The sequence below is a fragment of the Papio anubis genome, chromosome 12 (genome assembly GCF_008728515.1).
Source record: "Papio anubis isolate 15944 chromosome 12, Panubis1.0, whole genome shotgun sequence".
NCBI lineage: Eukaryota > Metazoa > Chordata > Mammalia > Primates > Cercopithecidae > Papio > Papio anubis.
The window spans coordinates 8,563,484-8,580,145 of NC_044987.1; the positions used below are offsets into that span (position 1 = coordinate 8,563,484).

The 16,662-nt window shown below is 49.2% G+C and overlaps 1 protein-coding gene, 1 long non-coding RNA gene and 1 pseudogene across 5 annotated transcripts; 1 reads left to right on the forward strand and 2 right to left on the reverse strand.

Annotated features, from left to right (window-relative positions):
- Positions 1-898: 898 nt before the first annotated feature.
- On the reverse strand, positions 899-14,860 carry TIRAP (TIR domain containing adaptor protein). 4 transcript variants are annotated; one of them, XM_031653887.1, is made up of 5 exons: positions 12,557-12,660; positions 4,956-5,079; positions 4,582-4,740; positions 2,533-3,108; positions 899-1,909 (listed from the first exon to the last, which is right to left on the reverse strand). In XM_031653887.1, the coding sequence occupies exons 3-5, from the start codon at positions 4,646-4,648 to the stop codon at positions 1,890-1,892; spliced, it is 663 nt and encodes a 220-aa protein (XP_031509747.1). In that variant the 5' UTR covers positions 4,649-4,740; positions 4,956-5,079; positions 12,557-12,660; the 3' UTR covers positions 899-1,889. The 4 variants fall into 4 exon arrangements, with proteins under 4 accessions (XP_031509747.1, XP_031509748.1, XP_031509746.1 ...); XM_031653888.1 differs by lacking the exons at positions 2,533-3,108; positions 4,582-4,740; positions 12,557-12,660 and adding exons at positions 12,986-13,405; positions 14,724-14,860; XM_031653886.1 differs by having other exon boundaries at positions 899-3,108.
- On the forward strand, positions 2,297-5,441 carry LOC116269806. The gene is made up of 2 exons (XR_004177626.1): positions 2,297-2,342; positions 4,266-5,441. It is a non-coding gene; the product is annotated as an uncharacterized LOC116269806 (long non-coding RNA).
- On the reverse strand, positions 13,955-14,052 carry LOC116269929 (annotated as a pseudogene).
- Positions 14,861-16,662: the final 1,802 nt, after the last annotated feature.

The following is a 16,662-nucleotide window of genomic DNA, read 5'->3' on the forward strand; positions in this document are numbered from 1 at the left end:
AGAAGTTCAAAAATCAAAATATTGGTTATTTCTGGTGGGGGATGGGGGAGTGCAATTCGGGGCACAAAGGGACCACTATAAGAGATGATAAGGTTTTGCTTCTTAAACTGGGTAGTCGGCACATGAGTGGACATATTATTTGTTAATCCTTTTATAATAAAATAATTTTTTGGTTTGTTTTTTTTTTTTTGAGATGGAGTCTCGCTTTGTTACCCAGGCTGGAGTGCAGTGGTACGATCTTGGCTCACTGCAACCTCTGCCTCCTGGATTCAAGCAATTCTACTGCCTCCGCCTCCCAAGTAGCTGGGACTACAGGCCCGCGCCACCATACCCAACTAATTTTTGTATTTTTGGTAGAGACGGGGTTTCACCATGTTGGCCAGGATGGTCTCGATCTCTTGACGTTTTGATCTGCCCACCTCGGCCTCCCAAAGTGCTGGTATTACAGGCATGAGCCACCACACAGGGCCTTTTTTTTTTTTTTTTGATACAGGGTCTTGCTCAGTTGCCTAGGCTGGAGTGCAGTGGCGTGATTTTGGCTCACTGCAACCTCCACCTCCCAGGTTCAAGCAATTCTCCTGCCTCAACCTCCTGAGTAGTTGGGATTACAGGTGCCTGCCACCACACCCAGCTAATTTTTGTATTTTTAGTAGAGACGGGGTTTCACCATATTGGCCAGGCTGGTCTTGAACTCCTGACCTCAGGTGATCCACCTGCCTTGGCCTCCCCAAGTGCTGAGATTACAGGTGTGAGCCACGGTGCCCGGCAAAATAATTTATAATTTAAAAAATACATTTTCTCTTTCTAGAACTAGAGATAGAAAAAATAATAAAACTTTTTTTCAGCAAAAGAGGGGTCATGATAGGGAGAAGTGAGAGAAGGGGCACAAAAGTACGTGTTGGAGGAAATAATGAAATTCATTTCAGTTCAGAAACAAACTTACTGAGAACAGATGAATGAAACCTTGCCTGTCCTATAAGGAATACAGTCATCTGCCAGAAGAAAAATGCTGATTCTTCCCAGTCCAAAGGTGAAGATGGTGACTGTGAAAGTATCAGCTTTAGCCAGACCATGGATGAAGCTCTCAGATGTCACAGCATCCATGGGCTTGTGATCTCAGGTGAAGGCGTTGCACCCTGAGCCCTGGCTTCCCGTCTCTTCACTTGCTCCCTCCACCACCTCACCCCCACATTCAGAATGGCTTCTAGGTTTATGTCTTTAATGGCACTTAGGCAATAAATAAAAAGTATAGTTGCATTGCTGACTGCGTCTTCCTTACAGCTTTCTGAAGTGAATCGATGTCTCTGGAAGGAGGAACAGAGTAGTGTGAGTGTGAAGGACTGGATTCCTCTTGCTTTCTCCTGACGCCCATTCCAGGGTTTCCCCAGGCAACTGGGAAGACCATCCACGGTGAGGCCTGCAATCTCGGCTTCTTGCTGATCAGTCAGGTGAGTCACCTCTTTAGGAGGGATACCAGTGTACGCCAGTACCCAGTTCCAGGGGAAGACAGAAGTGTGTGCCAGGCTTCTTGTCCAGTTAGGCAGGATACGAGCCCTGCTGGCCATCATTGGTCAGTACCACCTCCTACCACCTCCAGTTTCTGGCTTCCTCATGGCCTTCTTGGGGAGTCCCCTGCTTCCTCGTGGCTTTCCTAGGGGGAATCCCCAGCTTCATGGCTTTCCTGGGGGAGTCCCCAACCTCTCCATGGTCTTCTTAGGGAGCCCACAGTAATGGAAGGCTGATGGCTGCTGTGATCCCAGGGACACGGGCAAAGTGCTGCAGACTCGCTCCCTATACCTCTTGTCACATCTGTGGGAATCCAAGGCCCTGCGTGGGTTTTCTGTTTCCAGCTTTACTCCAACTTCTGGGGTCCCATGATATAAAAAGTGTCAACTGAGTGTCTGCAGATCTGAAAGAGACCAGTCACAGCATTGTCACCCTTCCCAGACCCAGCATCTCTGTTTTCCCCAACAGGTCCTGCCTCTTCTACCTTTTTATCTGTTATCACACTTCCAAACCTACTGCAATAGCCTGGCCCTCCCCACATACACTCATATGCACTTCTTTCCGATTATTTTGCATCATTTTGCCTTACTAAACCAATGTCCCTCCTGGCACCTTCCCAGCTCTTGATGGACATCTCCAGCCTGATCTCAGAGAAACGTAATGCTGTTACTGTTACTACTACTAGCTAATAATTTATTGAGGACCTGATTTGTGCTAGGCTCTGCCTATTATGAATACATGTGCTAGGCCATGTTCTGAGGCCTTAGTCTATATACTGTTCTCATTTCATAGCAATGGAAACCTAGTGGTCAGTGAGGAAACCAGGCACAGAGCGGGTAAGTAACTTGCCCAAGTTACTTTTTATGGGTTAATAATAAGTGCAGGAACCAGGATACAGACCCTGACAGCCTTTTCCAGAGGCTGCACTTTGAACTACTAGGCTACAGGGCTGTCTCCTAAAAGTCAAAGTAGATCAGATACTGTGTCTGAATCCCGTTCCCCTTCTCCCCCCCTGTAGTAGCTTACAACGCATGACAGCTTCTTTGACTTGGCGAAAGCCACCATCAGGGCCCCTGCCATCGACGTAGTACATGAATCGGAGCTCAGGTGGGTAGGCATCTCTGCTGAGGCCGGACAGCAGGGGGATGGTGCGGCCCTCAGCCCCTGGGGCCTCGGTCAGGGCCTGCAGCATCTGGTACTTGCACCAGGGGTCCTGAAGGAAGCCCGGCGTGATGAGCAGCACACGGCAGTGACTATTGTTCAGTGCCTGGCACAGCTCGGACACGATAGCACCGCCTGGGGTTGCATCCCGGAGCTGCAGGAAGCAGCGCAGGCTGGTGCTGCTGCCTTCCAGGTAGGAGACCAGGTTCTGGGCAGCCACCAGGTCTTCCTCACTGTGGCACACACAGACATCATAGTCTTTGCTCCAGCGACTACTGCCGCTGTCACTTGCATGTGTGGGTGGCAGGCTGGGAGACGTGACTAAGCTGAGGCTTGGGGATAGTCTGTCCTGTGAGGCAGGCTGTGAAGTATCGCTGGAGGTGCTTTCTGGGGAGTCGGGCCTCTTCTTGGGCTTCTTCAGCAGGGTCTGCCTGAACCAGTCTGTGGGGGAGAAACACTGCTCAGGCCTGTGTCTTCTTAACAGGTGCCCTCTCACTGCCCACACAGGGAGGAGCCCCGCCTCACAGGGAGGACAGACAGACTGCAGTCCGCGTCCCTGCACTTGGAAACATTGTATTCTCAGAGACTATTGCTCCACTATTTTTTTTTGTTTTGAGATGGAGTCTCACTCTCACCTAGGCTGGAGTGCAGTGGCGTGATCTTGGCTCACTGCAACCTCCGCCTCCCAGGTTCAAACAATTCTCCTGCCTCAGCCTCCTGCGTAGTTGGGATTACAGATTCGTACCACAACCCCTGGCTAATTTTTGTATTTTCAGTAGAGACGGGACTTCACCATGTTGGTCAGGCTGGTCTTGAACTTCTGACCTCATGATCTGCCCGCCTCAGCCTCCCAAAGTGCTGGGATTACAGGCATGAGCCACTGCGCCTGACACTCTGCTATGTTTGTATATCCTTTGGGACTTGCCTAAAAGTGCCCTCTAAAGGTAAAGGTTTGGGACGTATGTCAGAACTCTGGAATCCTTATGTGAGAGTGTTCCACCAGCCTGGGTAAGAGAAATGGCCTTGCACTACTCCCAGGCTCTTTGATATCTGGCACCCCCAGCCCACCTTAAGCAAAACTTCCCACTAGAGCTGACTCGTCAGCCACCCAGGAGTCTGCAGGCAGAGCTACGTTATGCGAGCAAGGATCCACCAGTCCCAGAGCCCACTTCCAGCACCGAGGGGAGGTGGACTTCGATTAGGAAGGGCTACCTATACAGGAAGGAAGGGGCATGGAGGACTGGCATCTGTGTGGCCCCAAGAAATCCTAGATTGTCGCCAGATGGGGAAGAGGCTACTGCTCGGAGCTGCTGAGGAGCGGAGAGCTTCGCGATTCAGAACCCGCACTCGGGAGTCAGGGACACGGTTGTGACTGTGGCTCACTTTCTCTATGACCTTCAGCAAATTAGTCTGTGTCTCCATTGCCTCATCTGTAAAATGGGTTTGTCTTAGGTGCTGAAAGTTCACTGAGAATGCAGTGTCAGGTGTGCTGTGGGGACTCCGTAAGGAGATGAAAACCTAGCTTCCCCAGCCTTTGATAAGGACAGATAGTGGTGGGGATTGATTCATTTTCTCTCTCTGCTTGGCTTCTCCTCCAGATGGTTCTGGAACAAAGATTTAGACAACGAGAGACAGTGTTAAGCCCTCAGCACCGTGGTTTCCAGGCTGGGAAAGCTAGCTGAGCAGCCTTGGAAAACCTCTGAGCCAAAAGGATCAAGATCTGGCTGAGCTGACGCAGGCCTCCTCTCCTCACTCCACCACGCATCCAGGCCCTGAAGTCAGGTCAGGAGTCCCCCCATCAGCCTTCCTGCGTCTCTCTCTGAGTTGGGACCAGGCAGGCCTCCCACCATGCCCTGTGGAGACTGAGCACTACACTCAGGAACACAGCAGAGTCGCGAGTCCGGTTCCACTCACCAGCCATCTTGCCTAGAGGCTTCTTAGGCCGAGAGCCAGGAGCTGGGAGGGAGGTCGATGATGCCATAGCGTGGGGGTCAAAACTAGCCCCGTGAGACCAGGCATCGGTAAAGGGGGAGGAGGGAGAAGACCCAGTCTTGACCTCATGGAGCAGCCATCCTACAGAGGGCAGAGAGAGAGAATCACAAAGGCTGCACTTACCCTGCTCTCATTCCCCGTGGATGAGCTCTGGGAAGTTCTGTTTTTCTCCTAATGCCTGACAGGCTTCCTCTCTAAATGGGTCCTTCATTCCTCATGAGATTAGGGCCAGACATGACTGTGATTGGAGCTGGGTTCTAGATAAAGCCAGAGCTGTGTAGTGTGATCAGACTTACAGGGTATGAGCTCAGCATGACCAGCTGAGGGACTGTTCTCTGCTCCACCTGGCCAGGAGGATATTCAGGATCTGGGGAAGGGCAGCTGTCAGGCAGCTCTTTAGAAGGACTTCCTATGTAAGGCCTGAAATGGTAGAAGGAGGACAGTTGCTATTTGGACAAATAATTATGTATCCAGATAGACAGAAGCTGAACAGTAGAGAGCGAGCACATACAGGAAATCTTGGGAGACTTTTCCTCCAAGTCTGCCTCCCCCTGAATAACTCCATCCGTAGACCCATCGCTCCTGCAGCCATCAGCTCAGGAAGGTCATGTCAAAAAGTGGTGAAGACTGCAGACTGCAGGTAGAGTGCCTGATTCTCATCTCTGGTTAACCGTGGCCTTTGGCCATCTTACTACACTCCAGTGTCTCCATCCATGAAATGGAAGTACTAAAGCCTCCTTCTCAGCATTATTGTGAAGATTAAATGAAATAATTTATGTAAAGTCCTAATGGTGCCTGGCATGTAATAAATGCTTAGAAAATGTGGGCTACTATGTATATAAAATAATCTAGATATTGGAGGGATATATTATGTTCATGGTTTATAAAACTTGTAACATTACTGTTTCCCCAACTGATTATTAATTCAGTGCTGTTGCAAAGTCTAGAAGATTTTTGTTTTTTAGGTTTTTTGGTGGGGAGCTTGTCAGACTGCTTCTACATTTATATGGAAATAAGAAAGCCCAAGAATCCCTTAGAAAGGCAGCCCACCATGTTCTCTTCCCACCATAGTGACAGAGGATGCCCCTGACAGTGGACACTCCTTCAGCCTTAAGTCTCTGTGGAGCAGAGCCTGCGGGGGCTGTTGTATTCTAGTGACACTTCTGTGAAAGGCTAGCAGAGCAACTGGCACGGGGCTGCTTTCTCTTTGGTGGATCTGTGAGATCAAAACAAACCTGAAAACTCATAGAAACAAGTATTATTAGACACACTAAAATAAAACGTTTCAAAATTTAAAGAATGTGGCCAGGCACGATGGCTAATGCCTGTAATCCTAGCACTTTGGGAGGCCAAGGCGGCGGATCACCTGAGGTCAGGAGTTCAAGCCCAGCCTGGCCAACATGGTAAAACCCCATCTCTACTAAAAATACAAAAATTAGCTGGGTGTGGTGGCGGGCACCTATAATCCCAGCTACTCGGGAGGCTGAAGCAGGAGAATCTCTTGAACCCGGAAGTGGAGGTTGCAGTGAGCTGAGATCACACCACTGCCTGGGCAACAAGGGCGAAACTCCATCTCAAAAAAAAAAAAAAAAAAAATTAACATCTTTCTATGCTGCACATTAATGCTTTGTTCACTGACGCGTAGAAGACAAGGGATGCTGAGGATTTGTGAACATATATCAAAGTTCAAAAAAGAAGTAGAACTTAAACCATAGCAGCAAAGGAGGCAGAGTGGAGAGCTGGAATGGGTCCAGGAACCAGAGAAGACATCTGAAAAAGCAACACAGCTAAATGGGAAGCCACCAAAAAGGCACTGCAAGTTGACTGATACGTATGAGTTTCTTTTCTTTCCTAATATGCTTGGGATTTCAGACAGCCTAAGTGGTAGGCTGCAGCTAGGGCCATTCAGAATGCCTTTTTGCCCCTAGTAGTAAACATGATGTCAGTTGGTTTTTGCATTATTTAAATATTTTTTTCAATTCTGTTTTAATATTCATTATTTGGCCTTGGCGCACTTGTAAACTAAAGCATCATTTGATTTCTAAATATTCTAAAGGTTAAAAATTAGCATAATATGTTAATCTACTTAATATATGTAGATTTAAAAGTTTCAGTTTCTCATTTTATAAAATGACTTGCCCTTTTGGCAACACATGCTGATTTGGGGAAATTGCTTTTGCATTGCTTGGTTCAGAAGACATCCAGTTGTCCAGCAGTGTATGCCACTAGAAGTGGGGTGGTATAAGCCCTCATGAGAAACACTATGGAAACGTTTTAAGAAAAGTAACAGCACCTTTGACAGGATAATTGAGCAAGATGGCAGGTAAATTCCAGTAACCATACACACTGCCTACTTCCTGGAATCCAAGATGCCACGCACCTTCCTTGTTCCTTTTCAGTTCTTTTGTAGCTGGGGCTGCGGAACTGTCACACATTCAAACGTGTTAATGTTTCTAAGACCTGGTAACTGTCATCATATCTTGAGATGTGGCTGACAAGTAGGTAAGATAATGAACCCAAATATCCAACTGGAAGCTCTACTCACTCGCTCTGCCTATTCTCTGATTTGCTGTGTAGTATAATATGCAGTCGCTTTTTTTGTGATTTGAAAAAATTCATAAAGTAGAATCATACCAAAAATGCCCACTTTGTAAGAACAAAGACTTGATAGAAAATTAGTAAAGAGGCTGGGCATGGTGGCTCATGCCTGTAATCCCAGCACTTTGGGAGGCTGAGGTGGGCAGATCATGTGAGCTCAGGAGTTCCAGACGAGCCTGGCCAACACGTCGAAATCCTGTCTCTACTAAAAATACAAAAATTAGCCGGGCATGGTGTCACACACCTGTCATCCTAGCTACTCGGGTGGCTGAGGCTGGAGAATCCCTTGAACCTGGGAGGTAGAGGCTACGGTGAGCCGAGATCACGCCACTGCACTCCAGCCTGAGTGACAGAGCGAGATTCGATCTCAAAAAAATAAAAATAAAAAATTAGTAAAGAATTTCTTCAGAAAAGAAGTAACACAATACCTTTAGTGCTTTCTAGAATGCTTTTCCAATATTATATGCAGAAATTGACGTAAAGGAAACACTATGGAGTTTTGTTGTATAAAACCCAAAGTGGGCCAGGGCACAGTGGCTCACGCCTGTAATCCCAGTACTTTGGGAGGCTGAGGTGGGCGGATCACAAGATCAGGAGTTTGAGATCAGCCTGGCCAACATGGTGAAACGCCATCTCTACTAAAAACACAAAAATTAGCTAGGCGTGGTGGTACGCACCAGTAATCACAGCTACTCGGGAGGCTGAGGCAGGAGAATCGCTTGAACCTGGGAGGTGGAGGTTGCAGTGAGCCGAGATTGTGTCACTGCACTGCAGCCTGGGCGACAGAGCAAGAGTCAAGTCTCAAAAAAAAAAAAAAAAAAATCCAAAGTGTATTTAGTATCCAATATCAAACTGGTCTCCAATTTCTATTATATAGGAAATGTACTGAAGCCTGTGAAGGCATATAATTAGAATAAGTATCTCTTAGAGTTCATATGTGATTTCTGTTAAGCAGGAATCACTATCTGGGGTAAACAGAATAGTGGCCCACAAAGAGGCCCACATCCTAATCCCCAGAACTGAGACTATGTTACCTTCCATGACAAAAGGGGGTTTGGCAGTTGTGATTAAGAACCTTGATGGCCGGGCGCGGTGGCTCAAGCCTGTAATCCCAGCACTTTGGGAGGCCGAGACGGGCGGATCACGAGGTCAGGAGATCGAGACCATCCTGGCTAACATGGTGAAACCCCGTCTCTACTAAAAATACAAAAAAACTAGCCGAGCGAGGTGGCGGGCGCCTGTAGTCCCAGCTACTCGGGAGGCTGAGGCAGGAGAATGGCATAAACCTGGGAGACAGAGCTTGCAGTGAGCTGAGATCCGGCCACTGTACTCCAGCCTGGGTGACAGAGCGAGACTCCGTCTCAAAAAAAAAAAAGAACCTTGAGATGGGGAGGGGGTTCCTGGATTACCCAGGTGAGCCTCATGTAACCACAAAGATCCTTTCAAGAGGGAGGCAGGAAGGTCTGAGGCAGACGAAAGAGCTGTGCCGAGGGAAGCAGGTGCCAGTGGGATGTAGGTGGCCTCTAGAAGCTGGAAAAGGCAAGTCCATGGTTTCTTTCCCGGAGGCTTCAGAAGGAGCACGGCCTCGCTGATGGCCGTCTTAGAACAGTAGGATCATCAACGTGTGTTGTTTGAGGCCACTAAGTTTGTGGCAATTTGTTACAGCAGCAATAGGAAACTACTACAGTATGTCTGATGAGATCAGGCCAATGAATGGAGAAAGTATTGGATTTCAGTTGAGTGCTAAAAACTGGTCTGTTTAAAGGTTCAAATTGTTTGAAACAGTTTTTAACATATTTAAATAAATAAATTACCATCTTCACCTGACTTTACATTTAAAAGAATTTTGGTTTCAAAGGCTGTTTTGTTCTCAATCGCTTGCTAAAACATTTGGGTAGGATTAATTCTGGTCTGTAGGACAATGTCACTTAAAAGCCTGAATATAATTCATTTATAGCTTGATAGACACAAAACAGTGTTCTCAAAGAGGTTTGGAGACTATGGTGCAGACCTAGGGTGGCCCCTGTGTTCACACGTGGGACTTTCTTTTTTTTTTTTCAGACAGACTCACTCCATTACCCAGGCTGGAGTGCAGTGGTGCAATCTCAGCTCACTGCAACCTCTGCCTCCTGGGTTCAAGTGATTCTTGTGCCTCAGCCTCCCAAGTAGCTACAGGTGCTCGCCACCACATCCAGCTAATTTTTATATTTTTAGTAGACGTGGGATTTCACCATGTTGGCCAGGCTGGTCTGGAACTCATGACCTCAAGTGATTGGCCCACCTCAACCTCCCAAAGTGCTGGGATTGCATACATGCATGAGCCACCGTGCCCGACCTTTTTTTTTTTTTTCCAGACAGGGTCTTGCTCTGTCACCCAGGCTGGAGTGCAGTGTTGTGATTACAGCTCACTGCAGCCTCAACCTCCAAGGCTCAAGCAGTCTTCCATCTCAACCTCTAGAGTAGCTGGAATTAGACGTGAGCCACCACACCTACCTAATTTATTTTTTTCTTTTTTTTCTTTTTTTTTTTTGGTACAGACAGGATCTTCCTTTGTTGGCCAAGCTGGTCTAACTCCTGACCTCAAGTGATCCACCTACCTCAGCCTCCCAAAGTGCTGGGATGACAGGCGTGAGCCACCACGCCCAGCTTTAATTTTACTTTTATCTGAGTCTTCTTGCTAGGGAAGATTTTTTAAAAACTAGACTCAAATAATACAACTATAAGGGGAAAAATGGTAAAATAAAAAACATTAGAATGAATAACTTCTGTTCATCAAAAGACATAAATAGGAGAGTGAAAAGGCAATCTCCCAAGGGAGAAAATGTTTAAAAATATATATCCAGGGCCAGGTGCAGTGGCTCACACCTGTAATCCCAGCACTTTGGGAGGCCCAGGCGGGCGGATTACGAAGTCAGGAGTTTGAGACCAGCCCTACCAACATGGTGAAACCCCCTCTTTACTAAAAATACAAAAATTAGCTGGGTGTGGTGGAGGGTGCCTGTAATCCCAGCTACTTAGGAGGCTGAAGCAGGAGAATCGTTTGAACCCGGGAGGCAGAGGTTGCAGTGAGCTTGAGACCGCGCCATTGCACTCCAATCTAGGTGACAGAGTGAGAAAAAAAAAAAAAATATATATATATATATATATATATATACACAGACACACACACACATATCCAATAAATGTCTTATATCACAAATATTTCAAGAACTCAATGGAACTAGTAAGAACACGACAGAAAAATGAGCAGAAGAATTGAGCAGGCACGTCACAAAAAATATTCAAATGAGCAATAGACATAAAAACAGTTCATTAGTCATCAGAGAAATGCAAAGTAAAACCTCAATGCATCACTGCTGGGCACTCAGCCAAATGTCTACAGAGAAAAAGACTACCAAGTAGTGGTAAGAGTGTGCAGGAATGGGAACTCAAACACTGCCGGTGGGCATGTAAACCATACAACTACTTCGGAGAAGTGTCTGGCACCATAGATTAAAGATGAGCATACACACGTCAGCAATTTCAGTCCTAGGAATATACTCATACAGCAGTGCTTACAGATTTTTTTAAAATTTATTTTATTTTATTTTTTTTTGAGACGGAGTCTCCCTCTGTCGCCCAAGATGGAGTGCAGTGGCGTGATCTCGGCTCACTGCAACCACTGCCTCCTGGGTTCAAGTGATTCTCCTGCCTCGGTCTCCTGAATAGCTGGGACTACCGGTACCCACCACCACGCCTGGCTAATTTTTGTATTTTTGGTAGAGATGGGGGTTTCACCATATTGGCCAGGCTGGTCTCGAACTCCTGACCTTGTGATCTGCCTGCCTTGGCCTCCCAAAGTGCTAGGATTACAGGCATGAGCCACTGTGCCCGGCCTGCTTACAGATGTTTACCAAAAGACACAAGAATATCTGTAGCAGCAAGATACAAAATAACCCCACAGTGGAAACGACCGTCCATCAACCCGTGTCCAGTTGAATGGGTAAATTGTGGTCTAGCCATACAGTGGAATATTATACACCAACAAGAATAAACTGCTAACGAAACATGGGTGAATATCACAAAACATACTGAATGTCAGATGTCACACACATAAGAGTACATGAAGGTCCGGGCTCCGTGGCTCATGCCTGTAATCCCAGCACTTTGAAAGGCTGAGGCAGGCGGATCACCTGAAGGAGTTCGAGACCACCCTGGCCAATATGGTACAACCCCGTCGCTACTGAAAATGCAAGAGTTAGCCGGGCGTGGTGGCAAGCGCCTGTAAAACCAGCTACTCGGGAGGCGGAGGCGGGAGAATCACTTGAACCCGCGAGGCAGAGGTTGCAGTGAGCCGAGATTGCGCCATTGCACTCCAGCCTGGACGACAAAAGCGAAACTACATCTCAAAAAAAAAAAAAAAAAAAAAAAAAAAGTACGTGACGTATGATTCCATGGATGGAAAATCGAAAACAGGCAAACCTATTTTATGGCGTTGGAAGCCAGGGATGTAGTAATGTTTTCTTTATTGCTCTGAATCAGGAAATGTGCGTGTTAGGGAAAATGGTTGAGCTGTACACTTGTGATTTGTGTGCCTACATATCAACTCTTAAATCTAAAAAATAAGGAGATGTGGTTCCCTCTGAGTCATTCCTGACCCTGGTGTCCCCTAGGTTTGGTGTTTCAACGGGAGTTCTCCACACTTCCCCCTCTCGGTTGCACTTCTAGGGTGTGCTGTGATTCTGACGTACCTGTCCGTCCCCTGGGGACCAGAGAACTGGATCTGTCTGGTCCACCGCGGTCACCCTAGTCGTTGGCACAGTGGCTGCCCAGCCCGTGTGTAGCTGCTCGTTAAATGACTGTGGTGTAATGCCTCGATAGGTCCCTAACCCTAACTAATGTTACGCACTTGCTGAATCACTGCCACAATGACAACCCGAAGAGCAGAGGAAGAGGCTGCGACCCGAGCAGAGAAGAATGTGAGCAGAAACGACATCCACAACGCACTGACCGCCAGGCTCTTCCAGCGAGGCAAGCGAAAGGGGAGCCGCCCCGCGCCAGCTTCTTCGCGACAGAAAAGGTGACAGCCTCCTCGGAGGGCTCTTTCATGCCGCTTGCGTGTTGCGGGTGCCAAAAAGGTGAAGGCGAAGGGAAGCGGATGTGCCGCCGGCAGGGCAAGGCCGGGCTGGAGGCGGCGCGGACCCCCGCGGCTCTCGGTGGGGCCGGGACTCCGGGGCCCAGGCCGGCCGCGCTCCACCCCGCCCACCCCACGGAGTCCCGCCGCGCCTCCCGGTCCCCCGCGACCCCGCCCCGGGCTCACCTGTGCGCGGGCCCAGTCGCGACGCGGGCTGCGCGGGCTCCCCGGGGACCAGCAGCGCGCAGGCCCCGCTCCCCGGAAGGGCCGCCCGCCGCACCGCCCCTCCCACGCAGCCCGGCCCAGTCCAGACCCGGGAGGCGCTGGGGCACGATCGGGCTGCGGGAGACGCGGGGCGGGGCAGCCCCTGTGTCCACCGCAGCCCGAGCCCCGGCCAGCCTGGCTTCTGTGTGACTCCCGGCGCCCGTCCTCCACGCTAGCTGCCTCGGGGCGGTCCGCAGCAACTCGGAGAGGAGCTTGTGGCCAGGGTTCCCCGGCGCCCACCGTGACAACCTAAAGCCTGGGTTTTGTTCTAGGTGGGAGAGAAGGAGAAAAAAAACCACCCTATTCCACCCATTTAATCCTCCTAACACCCTGCAAGGGGCGTGTTCGTACCTTTTTCCTTTTATACAATCGAGAAACATGAAGCTTGGAGAGATGGAACGACTTTTCCAAAAGTCACACACAGCGAGGGGTGTACGGGGCTGCAGTGTAGGAGGGCAGACCCGGGCAGCAGCTGGGAAGGCAGGCCGCAGCGGCCACCAGCTCCTGTCCCAGACACTGGTTGATGCCGACGAGGATGGAAACCCCGCCTCATGCCAAAGTGCTTTCTTTGCTCCTCTAAACAGTGATCCCACATGGGCGTTATGATGCTGCAGAGCCGCTGCGAACAGCTTGGTGTAGGCAAGAGGCTTGGAAGTCCTGGGTGAAAGAGATGCCTTTGCCTCCCACTTCTTAGAGCTCTTCAGATGTTGGTGAACGCTGTGAAGCACCTTGGGGAGAAGGGAACGGAGCATTCCCCACACTTGTTTCACTCTACAAGAAATGTGAATGTCTTCCTGAGCGTCTTGCTACAGGGCATGCCAGTTTGGAAAACACTATCCTCAAATTCTGTGCACGAAATGCTGGAGTGTGGAGGTAGTTTAATTAGGCCATGTAAGATTCATGATCTCCCCCTCCAGTCTGATTTCCTCCTTTTCTCACCAGACCACCAAAGCGGATGAGCTGCCCATCCTGGGCGGGCTCTGGAGTCAACTGCCTGGGTTCACAACCAGCGCTCATCACTTACTAGTTGTGTGGCCTTGGTGAAGTCACGCGACTTTTCTAGGCTTGCTTCCCTCATCAAATTACGGAGACATGAAGCTTGGAGAGATGGAACGCTGGTGTTCTTGCAAAGATTAAATGAGTCTACATAAAGCAGATCAGGCACCTGGCCCTGCACCCAAATGCCCAGTTTGCTTTGACTTTACCAAGTATACCTCCACCCAGGGCCCTCCTTTTGCCCAACTCTGCTCTGCAAAACGCCCTTCTTCTAGCAAGGCCTATTTTTTGTTGTTTGTTTGTTTCCTTTTTCTTTTTTTTTCACATCACATGGGTAACAACCCTTAACAAGGTTTAAGGGAGGCACATCTCACACATGTGCGTGAACACCCAAATATCATGCTTATGAACTACAAAGGGATCAAGGCCCATTTTTGCAGCTTATTCAGGAAAGCTTTGCTTAACCCAGCCCTTCCCACCTCCATCCCTCAAAGGCAGTAGTGCTTTTCATTGTAAAGAGACTGTGCTCTGGCTGCTTAGGTCCCATTTTAAAGTAAAAATTCCCCGAGGCCAGGGTTGGTTCTTCAGGCTCCAGCCAGAGCAGAGGGACACTGGAGGAACACTCAGATAAACGGGACTTGACTGCGCCAAGTATGGGCCAAGCGTTGGGTCAGCTGAGTGTCGGGCAAGGATGAAGAAGGCTTGGTCCGAGCTCTGCACAGCTCAGTGGGGAAGTGGAGCCCTGTGGGAGGACAGGGGAGTTGCTCAGTGCCTGTTTTTTTTTTGTTTGTTTGTTTGTTTTTTGAAACGGAATTTCGTTCTTGTTGGCCAGGCTGGAGTGCAATGGTGCAATCTCGGCTCACTGCAACCTCCGCCTCCAGGGTTCAAACAATTCTCCTGCCTCTGCCTCCTGAGTAGCTGGGATTACAGGCATGCGCCACCATGCCCAGCTAATTTTGTTTTACTAGAGACGGGGTTTCTCCATTTGGTCAGGCTGGTCTCAAACTCCCGACCTCAGGTGATCTGCCCACCTCCACCTCCCAAAGTGCTGGGATTACAGGTCTCAGTGCTTCTTAATAAACATAGTACTCACTGTGTGGAAGGGAGCAGCTTCTGGGTGAGAAACACTTGAAGGCCTTTTCCCTTTAACCCTGAGATTGGAATGTCCGTGCTGAAGGGAGGGGGAGCAACTGCCTGGCACCTAGGGGAATCTCACAGGGTCAACCCGGATGTTGACTTGTCCCTCCTCCATATCCCTGGCAAGTTCCTTCCTGTCTTTCAGCACCGCCTTCTTCCTCTTCTGCCTTCTGCCTTCTGCCTGGCACCCCCCCCCCCCCCCCCCCCCCCCCCGGCCCTAACCCCAGGGGCTTCTGCTGTTACCTCTCTGGTAGCACATCTCCTCCCCTGCCATTAGTAAGGCCCACCTCCATCATTTCTTCCCTCCCTTTCATCCTTCTCCACAAAGGCCACTATTTTTGTTGTTGTTTTGTCTTTGTTTTTGAGACAGGGTCTTACTCTGTTACCCAGGCTGGAGTGCAGTGGTGTCTCACAGCTCACTGCAGCCTCAACCTCCAAGGCTCAAGTGATCCTCCTGCCTCAGCCTCCCAAGTATTAATAGCTGGGACTACAGGTGCATGCCACCACGCTTGGCTAATTTTTGTATTTTTTGTAGAGACACGATTTTGCCATGTTACCCAGGCTGGTCTTGAACTCGTAGGCTCAAGTGATCTTCCCACCTCAGCTTCCCAAGGCGGTGGGATTATAGCTGTGAGCCACTGCGCCCAACCCCAAAGGCCGCTTTCGAGGCAGAGTGGGCAGTTTACCAGCTGTTTCTATTCCCATTCACTTCTCCTTCTCTGCAAATGTCCAGACCTCAAATTCCACTGAAACTGCTCTTTGAGAATGAGGCCAACACTGAACTACTTGGGACTGAATCCAGCAGGTACTGTGATCACTTCCTCCTTAGCTTCCACGACACCACACTCTCCTGGCTTTTCTCCTGTCTCTGTGGGTACCTCTTCAGTGTCCCCTTCTTTGGTTTGTCCCTTAAATGTTGGTGGGGTCCCTCCAGCTTCCCTCCTTGGTCCACTACTCTACCCTCTGGGGTGATGCCATCCTGCTCCATGATGTCCACATCTCTATCTGTAGCCCAGATTGTCCCCCAAGGACCATGCCAATCAGCCCAACCCCTTATTTGAGGGATGCCCTACAGGTACCCCTCATTCACATCCCAGACTGCACCACTCACTCTGTCCCTCACTCCACTCCTCCCTGGTGCTCCTCATCTCTGGGAGGGGCGGTACTTCCATCCAAAAACCTGGCCATCCGACTTAACCCACTTCTTGTTGCTGGCGTCACCCTGGGAACCATGATGGTTCAGGCACTCCCTGTCTCTGCCACACAGACTGCAACCACAGCCTCCATCTGGCCTCCTTACTGCCTTGACATCCTCATCTGCTTTCCACAAGGTCACCCAGGTGATTCTTCTAAAAGGAAAATCTGATCGTGTTGCTCCCGTTTAAAACCCCTCAGTGGCTCTGGTTCCTCTTCTTGCGCTCCACGATCCAGGCAGAAAAAGTCATACTGAATCCTGCTATGGTCTGAATGTTGGTGTCCTCCCTAAAGTCATAGGTTGGAACCTAATACCCAATGTGATAGTGTTAAGAGGTGGGGCTTTTGGAAAAGTGATTAAATCATGTGGACTCTACCCTCATAAAAGGGATGAGTGTTCTTGGAAGAGGTTGAAAGAGGTTGCCTTACACCTTCTGCCACGTGAGAATGCAGTGAGAAAGTACCATCTTTGAAGCAGAGAGCAGGCCTTTACTAGACATTCAATCTGCTGGTGCCTTCATCTTGGAGTTCCCAGCCTCTAGAACTGTGAGCAATACATTTCTATTATTTATAAATTACCCATTCTAGGATATGTTGTGATAGCTGCCCAAGTGGACTAGGACAAATCCCTGAATCTTATTAGTTCTTGCCTCTGGGGCTTTTCATATGGTTTGCCCTCAGCCTGGATCCTTCCTTGGCCA

Coding starts and splice junctions, on each gene's coding strand:
- TIRAP (XM_031653886.1), bottom strand. CDS start 4,648: ATGGCATCATCGACCTCCCTCCCAGCTCCTGGCTCTCGGCCTAAGAAG. Junction 3,109..4,581: donor GCCTCTAGGCAAGATGGCTG/GTGAGTGGAACC, acceptor TCTCCCCCACAG/ACTGGTTCAGGCAGACCCTG.